The sequence below is a fragment of the Colobus angolensis genome, unplaced genomic scaffold, assembly GCF_000951035.1.
Source record: "Colobus angolensis palliatus isolate OR3802 unplaced genomic scaffold, Cang.pa_1.0 Scaffold142, whole genome shotgun sequence".
Classification (NCBI taxonomy): domain Eukaryota; kingdom Metazoa; phylum Chordata; class Mammalia; order Primates; family Cercopithecidae; genus Colobus; species Colobus angolensis.
This window is the reverse complement of record NW_012114511.1, coordinates 1,033,593-1,045,744: the sequence shown is the minus strand read 5'-3', so window position 1 is coordinate 1,045,744 and position 12,152 is coordinate 1,033,593. Positions and strand designations below refer to the sequence as shown.

General features: G+C 46.7%; 1 protein-coding gene across 1 annotated transcript in view; it reads right to left on the bottom strand.

The window, feature by feature from the left end:
* SLC25A48 (solute carrier family 25, member 48) overlaps positions 1-11,423 on the bottom strand; it is a 48,664-nt gene extending 37,241 nt beyond the window's left edge. Inside the window, exons 1-2 of the mRNA XM_011935253.1 lie at positions 11,047-11,423; positions 3,534-3,577 (exon numbers count right to left, since the gene is read on the bottom strand). Coding sequence (XP_011790643.1) covers positions 3,534-3,577; positions 11,047-11,092 — 90 coding nt within the window. The 5' untranslated portion in view covers positions 11,093-11,423. The remainder of the gene's footprint in view (positions 1-3,533; positions 3,578-11,046) is intronic.
* Positions 11,424-12,152: the final 729 nt, after the last annotated feature.

The window sequence follows — 12,152 nt, the reverse complement described above, 5'->3', positions numbered from 1 at the left end:
AAATCCCACAGATGCTCTAAGGCACTGATACTGGCCCCATCTTACAGATGAACACAATTGACTCCTTACATTAGTTTCCTGTTGCTGCTGTAACAAATTACCCCAAACGTCATGGCTTAAAACAGCATGAATGCATTCTATTACAGTTCTAAGACCAGAAATCTGAAATGGGTCTCAGTGGGCTAAGATCAGGGTGCTGGCAGGGCAGCACTCCCTCGGGAGGCTCTTGAGGATAATCTGTTTTCTTGTCTCCCCCAGCTTTTGGGGTTCACCCCCTTTCCCAGAGCCCCAGCATCATGGCTCCTCTTCTCTCCCTGCTTCTGTTATCACATTGTTTTCTTCCTCTTCTGTAGGAAGAAATCTAAATCTCCCTCCACCTCCCTCTTATAAGGATACTTGTAATTACATTTAAGAACCTCCCCGATAATCCAGGATGCTCCTCCCATCTCAGGATCCTTAACATAATCATACCTGCAAAGTTTTCTTTTGCCATGTAAGATGACATTCACAGGTTCCACGGATGAGGACACAGACATGTCTGGGGACCATCATTCAGTCAACCACACTGACTCACATGGTTTCCCCCAGGAACCTGGCCCCCTCGTTTGGTTCATCCCCAAGGCCTTTCACTCCACAGGACCCCAGAGGCTGCTATTTCCACCAACCTGTAGCCTACTGAGACCAAAACAAGTCCAGTCCAAGCTCTTAACCAGGTGTGACTGCCCTGAGGGTTGGGTTCTCTGACCTATACATAGTGTTAGGTATATAATACGTACTCAGTGAACACCTATGAAAGACAAGAGAGAAGAGAGTTTGGTTCCCTAGCGCAGCTTCAGTGCTTTTAGTTATTAGGGAAAATATCTCCAAACCTGAGGTGTCCAGAGCCCTCATTTTGGGCCTACAGAATGGATGGTCTTGCCATTATCTTTCTCATCTCTCCTGGTTATGCAGAATCAATTTTAAGACTTGCTTAGATTTGGACTCTTTCACTTTGGCAAACCTGCTCCTATTGTATCAAGTAAGATAAAATTAAGTATAATTTTATATATTTAATGTACATCCCATATTAATATCATCCACATAGACCTCCATGAAAGCTGAGTTGCATTTGAGTATTTAACATGAGGTTATACTTTGTAAATATTTAGTGCAGCATTAATTTTGATTGTGTACTTTTCTTCTCATATACTGTTTTCTCAGGTCTCTGACGCTTTCTTTGGTCCTTATAGAGAATGGGGGCCCTGGATTCTGTGAATGCAGTGGATACATCTTGAAGATCATGGCCCTTCATGCAATATTTAGCTGAAAACTATGAGCTTCATGTCAGGGGTGCTATGAATCTCATGCTACTCCAGTTCATGGTGTCCCTCCCATTGGAAGCTCTCAACACCCCACAGCTGAAAACCCAAGGAGAAGAGGATGAGTGCTCAGTGTCAGGAGGTGAGGTGGCTGGAGCCTCAGTGCTTAGAGTTGAGTCACTGCCTGGCCTGCCCCTGATCTGGCAGAGCATGCCATGCCCTGACTGTCCTGGGCCAACATGCATGCCCCAGACTGGACTGGGTAGTGAGGGGGCAGCCTGGAATGGTGGAGAGCATGCTGAAGCAAAACAAGAACCCCAGTGGGATGTTCATGAGAAGGAGGCAGACACCCCCCACCCCAAAGCCTGTCCATTGCAGTCCAGTCCCAGTGGTCTACAGGAGTGGTCCCCAACCTTTTTGGCACCAGGGACCAGTTTTGTGGAAGACAATTTTTCCACAGACCAGGGTGGGGTGATGGTTTCGAGGTGAAATCATCAGATCATCAGGCATTAGATTCTCATAAAGAGCAGGCAACCTAGATCCCTCACATGCACAGTTCATAATAGGGTTTGTGCTCCTCTGAGAATCTAATGCTGCCACTGATCTGACAGGAGGCAGAGCTCAGGCAGTAATGCTCCCTTGCCTACTGCTCACCTCCTGCTGTGCGGTCCAGTTCCTAACAGGCCACAGACTGGTACTGGTACAGCATGGGAGTTGGGGACTCCTGGTCTAGAGGCAGCCAAGCCCTGACTAGAAAACCTAGCTCTGGGATCCAGGGCGTGGGTGCACAGGGTTGGCAGGAGGCAGGCAGCAAGGCCCCTAGCACACTCTGCAATCCCATTCTCCCTGGGCCTCTCCCAGCACCTGCACCACACCACTTGCTCAGCTCACTATGTGCACCATACACACATTGGCCTTCTTTATTTTCCTGGAGAATGTACATCGCAGCCTGTTCCCGCCCTTGGGCCTTTGCACTAGCCTGTCCCTCTGTGAATAGCACTCTGACCCCAGTTCTGCATGTCTGGCTCTTTGTAACATTTGAGTCTCATCTTAGCTGCCTCCCTGGCAGAGAGGCCATCCCTGACTCTTCAAAATAGAGAAGGCTCTCGTCACTGTCTTTGCCATCACCTTGTGCATCCCCCTAGCACCTACCACTGTCCATAAATGCTTTGTGCATCTGTTGTGTTCCCTAATTATTCTCCATCAGTGTCCTAAAAATATCTGTCTCCTTACCTGTCTCCCTCACTCCTAAGTCCTCAAAGCCTAGGTCAGCCTGGAAGTAAAGTTTACTTTGGAGCTTTGAATCCAGCACTACAATGCCCTGCTCTGAGATCTGGGGCAGGATCCTGAACTCTGCACTTTACTCTCCTCCTGTATAAAATGGGAAGATTATACCATTCCAGGAGGGTCGACTAAGCCTGCTTCACTCACCACTTTGTGTGCCCATCTCCCAGCACTGGGTCCTGCCTGCCATCCCCCTGCCATTGGGACATCCCCTGGGGAGCCTAAACGCCCCCTTTTACTACTTACTTAAAGTGTTTCTTCAAATATTTAAAACAGGTAGACTGATCTTCCCATCAAGAAGAGGGTGAACATGGACCCTGACCTAGGAGAGGGTCCATTTTCATACAGGGAGCAAAATGGGGAGAAAGGACATTGCAGCAGCCATTTGAAAAGGGCCTGTGAGGCTCCTCTCTGTGCACAATCCAGGCAGAGCTTTAGAAACGGATCTGGAAGCCAGTTAGCAGTGAGGAGGCACAATTATGGCTCCATTCCCAGAGCATAGGTCTAAGTTCTGCTTACCACTGGGGACTGGTGCAGGGGTGGGGACGGGGTGAAAGATTGCTCCTTTGCAGCATCTCACACCTCAGTTTTTAACTGGTTGTATGATCTGAGATGAGCCCCTTCCCCTTTCTAGGGAACATCCCAGAACAAGGGGCTTGGATAATCCCAATGCTAGGAAGGCCCCACCAGCTCCAGAATCTTCACACCTATGTGCTTCATCAGGTAATGATGGGTTCCCATCTCCAATCTAGTTCTCAAGTTCTACCTGGACCTCTGAGTGTTTCGAGTCTAAACCAGATCTCCTGCCACCCCACTCCCCCTGGGCTGGCAACAGAGTGTCTGCCCTGGGCAGAAGACTTTCTGGGAGATCAGAAACAGCAGGCATAGTCCCATAGGCAGGTCAGCTCCATGCCTCTTTTTAAGAGGTAATGGGAAACATGGCTACTGTACCTTGACTGTGTCCAGAGGGTGGCCGACGATGACACTGGCTGCACCTGTGGATCAAAAAAGAATGCGTGGTAACTCAGCCCTCGGACTCCTGGCTTGCACCAGCCAACTCTTGGGACAAAGCAGGCACTCAGTTAGTCAGTGGTCAGTTGCTGGGGTAGAGGGAGTTGGTGGGCTCCAATGTTTTAGGCACTGGCCCATGCACCAAGGAAGGCAGAGAAAATAGAGTAAAACAAGTAATCACTCCATAAAAGGGAGGCAAAGGGACTGGAACAAGTAGATATTCACAGGCAAAAGAGTGAAAGAGTAGAGATAGACACCCTACCTCATACCATACACAAAATTAACACAAAATAGATCAAAGATCTAAATGGGAGAGCAAAGCTATAAGATTCTTAAACTAAAACACAGAAAAAAATCTTGACCTGTGATTTGCAATGGACTCTTAGATACGATAGCAAGCGTACGACCAACTGAAGGAGTGAAGGACATGCCACACCAAAATATAGCAGATGGGTACGTTGATTATTTCAAGTTGAAAACATTGAGAAATCATAATTTCTGAAAGGGTGAACTGACCCACCTCTTCCTGCATGCAGCAAGCAATAAAGATTCCTCTGGGAGGGGTACCCTCTCCATACCAGGGTAAGAAAATAGCTCTTATTAGCCAGGATTCGGAATTGAAGGCTGCAGTGGCCCTGAATTCATACTTAATGAAGCAATCCTTCTATTCCACCTGTTTTATACCCCCCCACCCATACTTCTAGTGACTCCTCTAGAGTCTTCTCACATTGATCACTCTTTGTTTAAAAAGTATGAAAAGATCTTGTGTTGGCCACTTCTCCCAACTTCACTCTCTTGGGAAGATCCCTATGTCATGAAAAACTAATAAAATCTGTATTATTTTTCTCTTGTTAACCAGCCTGGTGTCAATTTTGTTTTTATATTCAGGTGAAGAGACCAGTAGGAGCTAAACAGGGGGTCAGAGGTTATCTCTAACTCCCCTACACAACACAAGAAATAATAACATTCATAAAAATTGAAAACTTTTGCACACAAAAGTGAAGATATCCTACAGAATGGGAGAAAATGTGTGGAAATCACATATTTGATAAGAATTTAGTGTCCAAATTAGAAATAACTCTTATGACTGAATAATTTTAATGGGCAAAGGACTTGCACACACATTTCTCCAAAGATGATATACAGATGACCAACAGACACATGAACAGAGGCTCAACATCTGTAGTCATTTGGGAAATGCAAATTAAAACCAAAATGAGAGTCCTCTTCACACACACTAGGATAGCTATAATTGAAAAAAAGTGGAAAAGAACTGTTGGCAAGGATGTAGAGAAACTGGAGCTCTTGTACATCACTTGTAGAGATGTAAAATGGTGCAGCCATGGTGGAAACAGTTTGGTAATTCCTCAAAAAAGCTAAACATAGAGCTACAACCTAACCCAACAATTCAATTCCTACATATATACCCAATAACAGAAAACAGATACTCAGACAAGTACAAGTACACACACATCATGGCAACATTGTTCACAATAGCCAAAAGGTGGAAATAATCCAATTGCCCATCAACTGGTGTATGAATAAAGAAAATGTGGGATATTTATACAGAGGAATACTGTTTGGCAATAAAAAGAAACAAACTATTGATGCATGCTACAGCATAGATGCACCTCCAAAACATTATGCTAAATGTAAAAGACCAGACATAAAAGGCAAGGTATTGTATGACTCTACCTATATGAATTATCCAGAATAGGTAAATCCATAAAGACAGAAAGTAAATTAGTGGTTGCCAGGACTGGGAAGAGGTGGAAATGGGAGTGATTCTTGAAGGGTACAGCATCTTCTTTGGTCACGAGAAAAATGTTTTGGAATTAGATAGAAGTGATGGCTGCACAGTGTTGTGAATGTAATAAATGCCACTGAATTATACACTTTCAAATGGTTAATTTTCTATTATATGAATTTCAGCTCAAAAAGTGGGGCAGGATATGTGTAAAGAAAAGACCTGAAAACTTTCAGTTACCTGCAGGTTACTTAACTTCTCTATGTCTCACTTTTAGCATGCATAGAGTAAGAATAATAACAGCACCTATCTCCTGCTTCCATGGTAAGAATGAAATTCAGTAATGCATATAAAATACCTAGCAGAGAGCCTGACACCTACAGGATGCTCAAATGTGAGTAATGTCACCACAGAATTTTTTAAAAAGAAGACCCATTTGGAAAAGTGATGAATACACTGTATCTTTTCACAGAAAAAATACCTACACACACACACACACACACACACACACACACTCTCACAAGACTTGTACAATTTGAAGAGAACCAAGCTGCCCCAAGGCCACTTAGATTAAGAAACCCTTTGTATTAGTTTGTTCTCATGCTGCTATCAAAGACATACACAAGCCTCAGTAATTTATAAAGGAAAGAGGTTTAATCAACTTACAGCTCCACATGGCTAGGGAAGCCACACAATCATGGTGGAAGGTGAAGGAGGAGCAGGTCATGTCTTACATGGCAGCAGGCAAAAAGAGAGCTTGGGGAACACCCCTTTATAAGGCCGTCAGGTCTCATGAGACTCATTCACTACCATAAGAACAGCACAGGAAAACTCGCCCCCATGATTCAGTTACCTCCCACTGGGTCTTTCCCATGACACATGGGTCTCTTCCATGACACATTATGGGAGCTACAATTCAAGATGAGATTTGGGTGAGGACACAGCCAAACTACATTATTCCACTCCTGGCCCCTCCCAAATCTCATGTCCTCACATTTCAAAACCAATCATGCTTTCTCAATGGCCCCCCAAAGTCTTAACTCATTTCAGCATTAACTCAAAAGTCCACAGTCCAAAGTCTCATCTGAGACAAGGCAAGTCCCTTCCACTTATGAGCCTGTAAAATCAAAAGCAAGTTAGTTACTTCCTAGAAACAATGGGGGTACAGGCATTGGGTAAATACACCTGTTCCAAATGGGAAAAACTGGCCAAAACAAAGGGGCTACAGGCTCCATGCAAGTCCAGAATCCAGTGGGGCACCCAAATCTTAAAGCTCTGAAATGATCTCCTTTGTCTCCATGTTTCATATCCAGGTCATGCTAATGCAAGAGGTGAGTTCCCATGGTCTTGGGCAGCTCCATCTTGTGGTTTTGCAGGGTACAGCCTTCCTCCCAGCTGCTGGCATAAGCGTAACCCATGAGTTAGCAAATGCTATCAACATAGCTGATCTGCATGCCCTGCTGCAGAGAAAAGTGCTCTGAGAGGTACCACCGGGGAAGGAACTGAGGGAGAAAGGAAATAGGGTTTCTTTTTTAAAAAATAATTTTATAAAAAATTATAATGCCCATGAGGCTGGCAATGAGTGTCTGTGGTTTTTCCAGGTGCATGGTGCAAGCTGTCAGTGGATCTACCATTCTGGGGTCTGGAGGATTGTGGCTGTCTTCTCACAGCTCTACTGGGCATTGCCCCAGTGGGGACTCTGTGTGGGGCTCCCACCCCACATTTCCCATACACACTGCCCTAGCAGAGGTTCTCCATAAGGGCCTCACCCCTGCAGCAAACTGCAGCAAATTTCTGCCTGGACATCAAGGCATTTTCACACATCCTCTGAAATCTAGATGGAGGTTCCCAAAGCTCAATTCTTGACTTCTATCCACAAGCAGGCTCAACACCATGTGTAAGCTGCCAAGGCTTGGGGCTTGCATCCTCTAAAGCCACAGCCCAAGCTGTACCTTGGCCCCTTTTAGCCATGGCTGGAGTGACTGGGACACAGAGCACCAAGTCCCTAGGTTGCACAGAGCAGAGGTCCCTGGGCCCAGCCCAGGAAACAACTTTTTCCTCCTAGGCCTCCTAGGCCTCTGGGTCTGTGATGGGAGGGCCTGTCACCAAGGTCTCTGACATGCCCTGGAGATATTTACCCCACTGTCTTGGTGATTAACATTTATTTCCTTGTTATTTATGCAAATTTCTGCAGCAGGCTTGAATTTCTCCCCAGAAAATGGGTTCTTATTTTCTATTGCATAATTAGGCTGCAAATTTTCCAAGCTTTTATGATCTGCTTCCCTTTTAAACATAAGTTCCAATTCCAAACCATATCTTTGTGAATACATAAAATTGAATGCTTTTAGAAATCACCTCTTGAAGGCTTTGCTGCTTAGTAATTTCTTCCACCAGATACCCTAAATCATCTCTCTCAAGTTCAAAGTTCCACAGATCTCTAAGGCAGGGGCAAAATGCCACCAGTCTCTTTGCGAAAACATAGCAAGAGTCACCTTTATTCTAGTTCCCAACAAGTTCCTCATCTCTATCTGAGACCATCTCAACCAAGACTTCATTGTCCATATCACTATCAGCATTTTGGTCAAAACCATTCAACAAGTCTCTAGGAAGTTCCAAACTTTTCCACATTTTTCTGTCTTCTTCTGAGCCCTTGAAACTGTTCCAACATCTGCCTGTTATCCAGTTCCAAAGTTGATTCCACATTTTCCGGTATCTTGACAGTAACGCCCCACTCTACTGGTACCAACTTACTGTATTAGTCCATTCTCATTCTGCTAATAAAGACATTACTGAGACTGGGTAAATTATAAAGGAAAGAGGTTTAATTGACTCACAGTTCTACATGGCTGGGGAGGCCACACAATAATGGCAGAAGGTTAAAGAGGAGCAAAGTCACGTCTTACATGGTGCCAGGCAAAAAGAGAGCTTGTGTAGGGAACTCCCCTTTATAAAGCCATTGGATCTCATGAGACTTGTCCACTACCATGAGAATAGCATGTACCAATGATTCAATTACCTCCCACAGGGGTCCCTCCCATGATACATGGAATTATGGGAGCTACAATTCGAGATGAGATTTGGGTAGGGAAACAGTCAAACCATATCAGCCTTGTTGTAGCAGTTGGTGACTGAAATTGAAAGGGAAACTGTTCTTCAAAGACAAATTCCCAAGCACACTGATGAAGAAGGAAATATCTGCATTAGTAGAGGTGATTTAACCAGGTAAGGTAGCTAAGGGCTCCTGGACTATTAGATATTTTTAGGGACAAAGAAACCAGCTAATCCCAGAACAATGAGTCCCTGAATCCAAAACCACCTGTCCCCTCTCATGGCCTCCTACCTACTAAACTGGGCAGAGGCAGAGAGGTGACAGCAGTAATTGACCCTTCCCAGTAGTGGGGGGAGGAGCGCTGGTCCTCAGGCTCCATGGCTTCCACCATAGTGAGTGCACACATCCTTCAGCTTAGAGCAGGCTTACATCCAGCCTTGAGTCAACATCTCCCTGCCACCCATTTGAAAGTAGGGGATTTGAGATTTAAAAATTGGGATTATGAGATCAGTGGTTTCCAGACCTTGGCACTTCACAAACCAGTAAAATCTCAAACAAAATGTGTATGTGTGTGGGGGTAATATCAAAAAAAGGGCAACATTTTGTTATGTAAGTTTGTTTGGAAAGAGTTAAGATGAAATTAAGATGGCAGATTCTGGTGCCAGGCAGCCTGGGTTGGAATCTTAGTGCCAATGCTAGATGCATGATCTTAGGTAAGTCGGCGAATTTCTCTGTATCTTAATTTCCTCATCTGTAAAATAAGGATGCAACGGTACCTGCCTCTTTGGGGTTGTTATAATAAAGAACTATACATAAACTGACACAAGAGATCACATATTGCAAGATTCAGTTGACATAACATATCCAGGAAAGGCAAATTTATAGCAAGGAGATTAAGGAGAGGGAACAGCATTCAACTTCAAATGAGGGATCTTACTGAGGGATGAAAATGTTCTAAAACAAATTTATGGTGATGGTTGCACCACTGTAAAATTACTAAAAGGCATTGAATTGTACATTTGAAATAGGTGAATTTTATAATATGTACAATAAACCTTGATAAAATTGTTTTAAAAGAAAACATATAGCACTTAAACAATACCTGGCACCTAGCTAGTGAGTATTCAAGTGTAGTAAACACTTATCATCATTTTATGGAAGCCTAAAAAAAGGCATGTTATTAGTTTGGTGCAAAAGTAATTGCGATTTTTGCCATTACTTTCAATAACATCACCAAAGTAAGGACAATACCAGAATAAAGCACAAAAATCCCCTACTTGCTGTGAGTTGAGGAGGGCTCGCGTGTTATCACCTTTGGGGGTGGGAAGGGGTATCAGAGTCTTGGAACTACTCTGACTCAGCCCTACCTTCCAGGGCATTTCTCAAACCAAGCCATTTGCATCCCTACTGAAGGTGGTCTGCTTATTTAAGGGGCAGCCCACAGAAGTGTCTCCTTTCTCTGCCTGCCTCGCTGAATGGTGGAATAATGTCCAGTCAAAAAGGGCCTGGATATGCCCAGGGGACTGCAGCCCTCTGGCTGGGACAGTTAGGAGAGGCGGGTCTCAGCCCCACCCAAGGACATCTGTGCCAACAGACTTACTCAATGTGAAAGGAGCCACCTCTGCTCCGGAAGGTGTGAAGCAGGGCCCTGCAGCCACCGGTGGGAGTAGAGAGGTGGTCTTCTGCTAGGTGGGAGGGGAGGAGTTAGGATCCAATCTGGTTTGTTTTTCTTTTCATCTTATTATCTTTTTTTCCCCCCTTTGGTGAGGGGCTACATTTGCCAACATCCCTTTTAGGATAACCCTTTTAGATGGGTCAAAAGAAAGACTTTTTATTTTATTTTATTTTATTTTATTTTTTTACAATTAGCAAAGTCCCTCAAACTTCCCCCTTTCCTAATAGCTGAGAAAAGAGGGATAGACCTATTGGAAAGAAAAATGGAGAAGCAAGGAAATGAATGCAACTCTCGCCCAGGCAACCCATCCCAGGCCCAGTAAAAAAGTGGCTCCGGGAGCTGTGGCGAAGGGACCAGCAGACCCAAGAGTGCCCGGAGAAGGTGCCTTGGAGGTAGGCGATGGCTGACGGCTGACGGCTGGCGGCGGCTGAAGGCAGTTAAGTGCTCCTTGCAGCCTGACAATGAGCACCTGCAGCCGGCGCTCCGCTCCCTGCTGTGAGAGCTCTGCTCCTTCCAGTCGGGACGTCCTCTAGGGCCCGCCTGATCTCGAAGCCTGGCTCCCCACGACCCTGCGCCCCGCGGTCAGCAGCCAAGCGCCACCCTCATACATAAGTTCCCGCGAGTCACGTCCGGAATTCAGGTGTGCACCAGGTCACTGAAGGGTGTGTGCGCCGCTAGGAGCCTCCATTGGCTGTGGGCTTTGACCGGCTGTTTAATCATTACTGCATCAAGTCCCACGGTTCCTAACTTAATGAGCAAAGCAGAAGCTCAGCCCGAATCGCTGTGAAGCTCTCAGAATTTAGCCCTGGCAACTGCAAGACCACCAGGGGGATCTCGGGGCCGGGCACTCCCCAAAGCAGGCTGCGCGCGCAACGGGGAGCGGGATGGGAGCGCACCGAGTCGCAAAGTTTCCTCAGAGCACTGCGGCAAACTCCACCAGGCTCGCTCTCTCTGACCGGGGGTCCCGGGCAAGCACACTCACCTCCGATCCAGCCCGCCGCAAAGTCTTCCAGCTGGAGGCTTCCCATGGCCAGTGCTCCGGTCTCGCCCTCCTGGAGCCGAGGCAGTGCTCACTTAGGGTCAGTGGGACATGGCCCGCGGGCGCTAGCGCGCCGCAAGACAAAAGTCGGAGTCTTCAGCACGCCGCAGGTCCTTCTCCAAACCCAGCCCCCGAGTCACCCGCTGCGCGGGCTGCCTCGCTCACCTCTCCAAGTGCCGGAGGGCGGCTGACATCACGCCCCCAGTGGACCTTAAAGGCACAGCACTCTGGGTGGTTAAGGGTGCGCTCCCCGCGGCTCATCCCAGACCCAAAAAGGCCAGGGTCATCAAGTGAAATTCTTAGTTCTCCCTTCTCCGGGTCCCTTCCTTGCCAACTTAAGAGCCTCGGCGCCTTTGAAGTAAAAGTGCCAGCCGCCCATCCAGAGATGGCATTTGGTGGCGTTGCTCCTAGCTCCCTGTGCTGTGCTGACAATGCTGATTCCAGTCAGCGGTGGACTCTCTCCCATCCCAGGTCTGGGCAGTGATGCCTTTTTGTTCCCCAGACATGTCCCACTCAGTGCCCCGTGCCTAGAGCAAGCACCTGTGGTTCAGGGTCATGTCTAACTTTCAGCTACAGCTCTCTAGGGGCCCAGCTCCCTGCCTGGCCCTGGCTCAGCCTACACTGTCCGCCCTGGGCCAACAGAAGGCAGAGAGGTGGTGCTCTCTACCTCAAACTCCCTCTCTGCAGTCAGACCCTACATTCAGCCAGGCCCCAGGCCAGAGGCCCATGCTCACTGGAGAAGTGGCCTGCTGTGTGGAGGGGCTTTTGTTTCAATGAGAGTTTCTTTCCTTCCCTCCTAAGAAGACGCAAAGCCACCCAGCATTCCGCTAGTTTCCAGCAGGGACTCAGCTGTGGGTCTCAGCCAAGACACCCCAATGTTGACAAGAATGATGGAGGGTATGGTCAGGAGGAAGGGACCTCTGCTGGGCCTGCTGTTGTCCCCCTGGATATATCCATGTCACATCATCCAGGTTAATATGCAGTGACAGTCAGCCAGATCTCCTTCTTCCAAAGCAAGACAGCCAGACCGCCGAAGCTTGATCCTACAA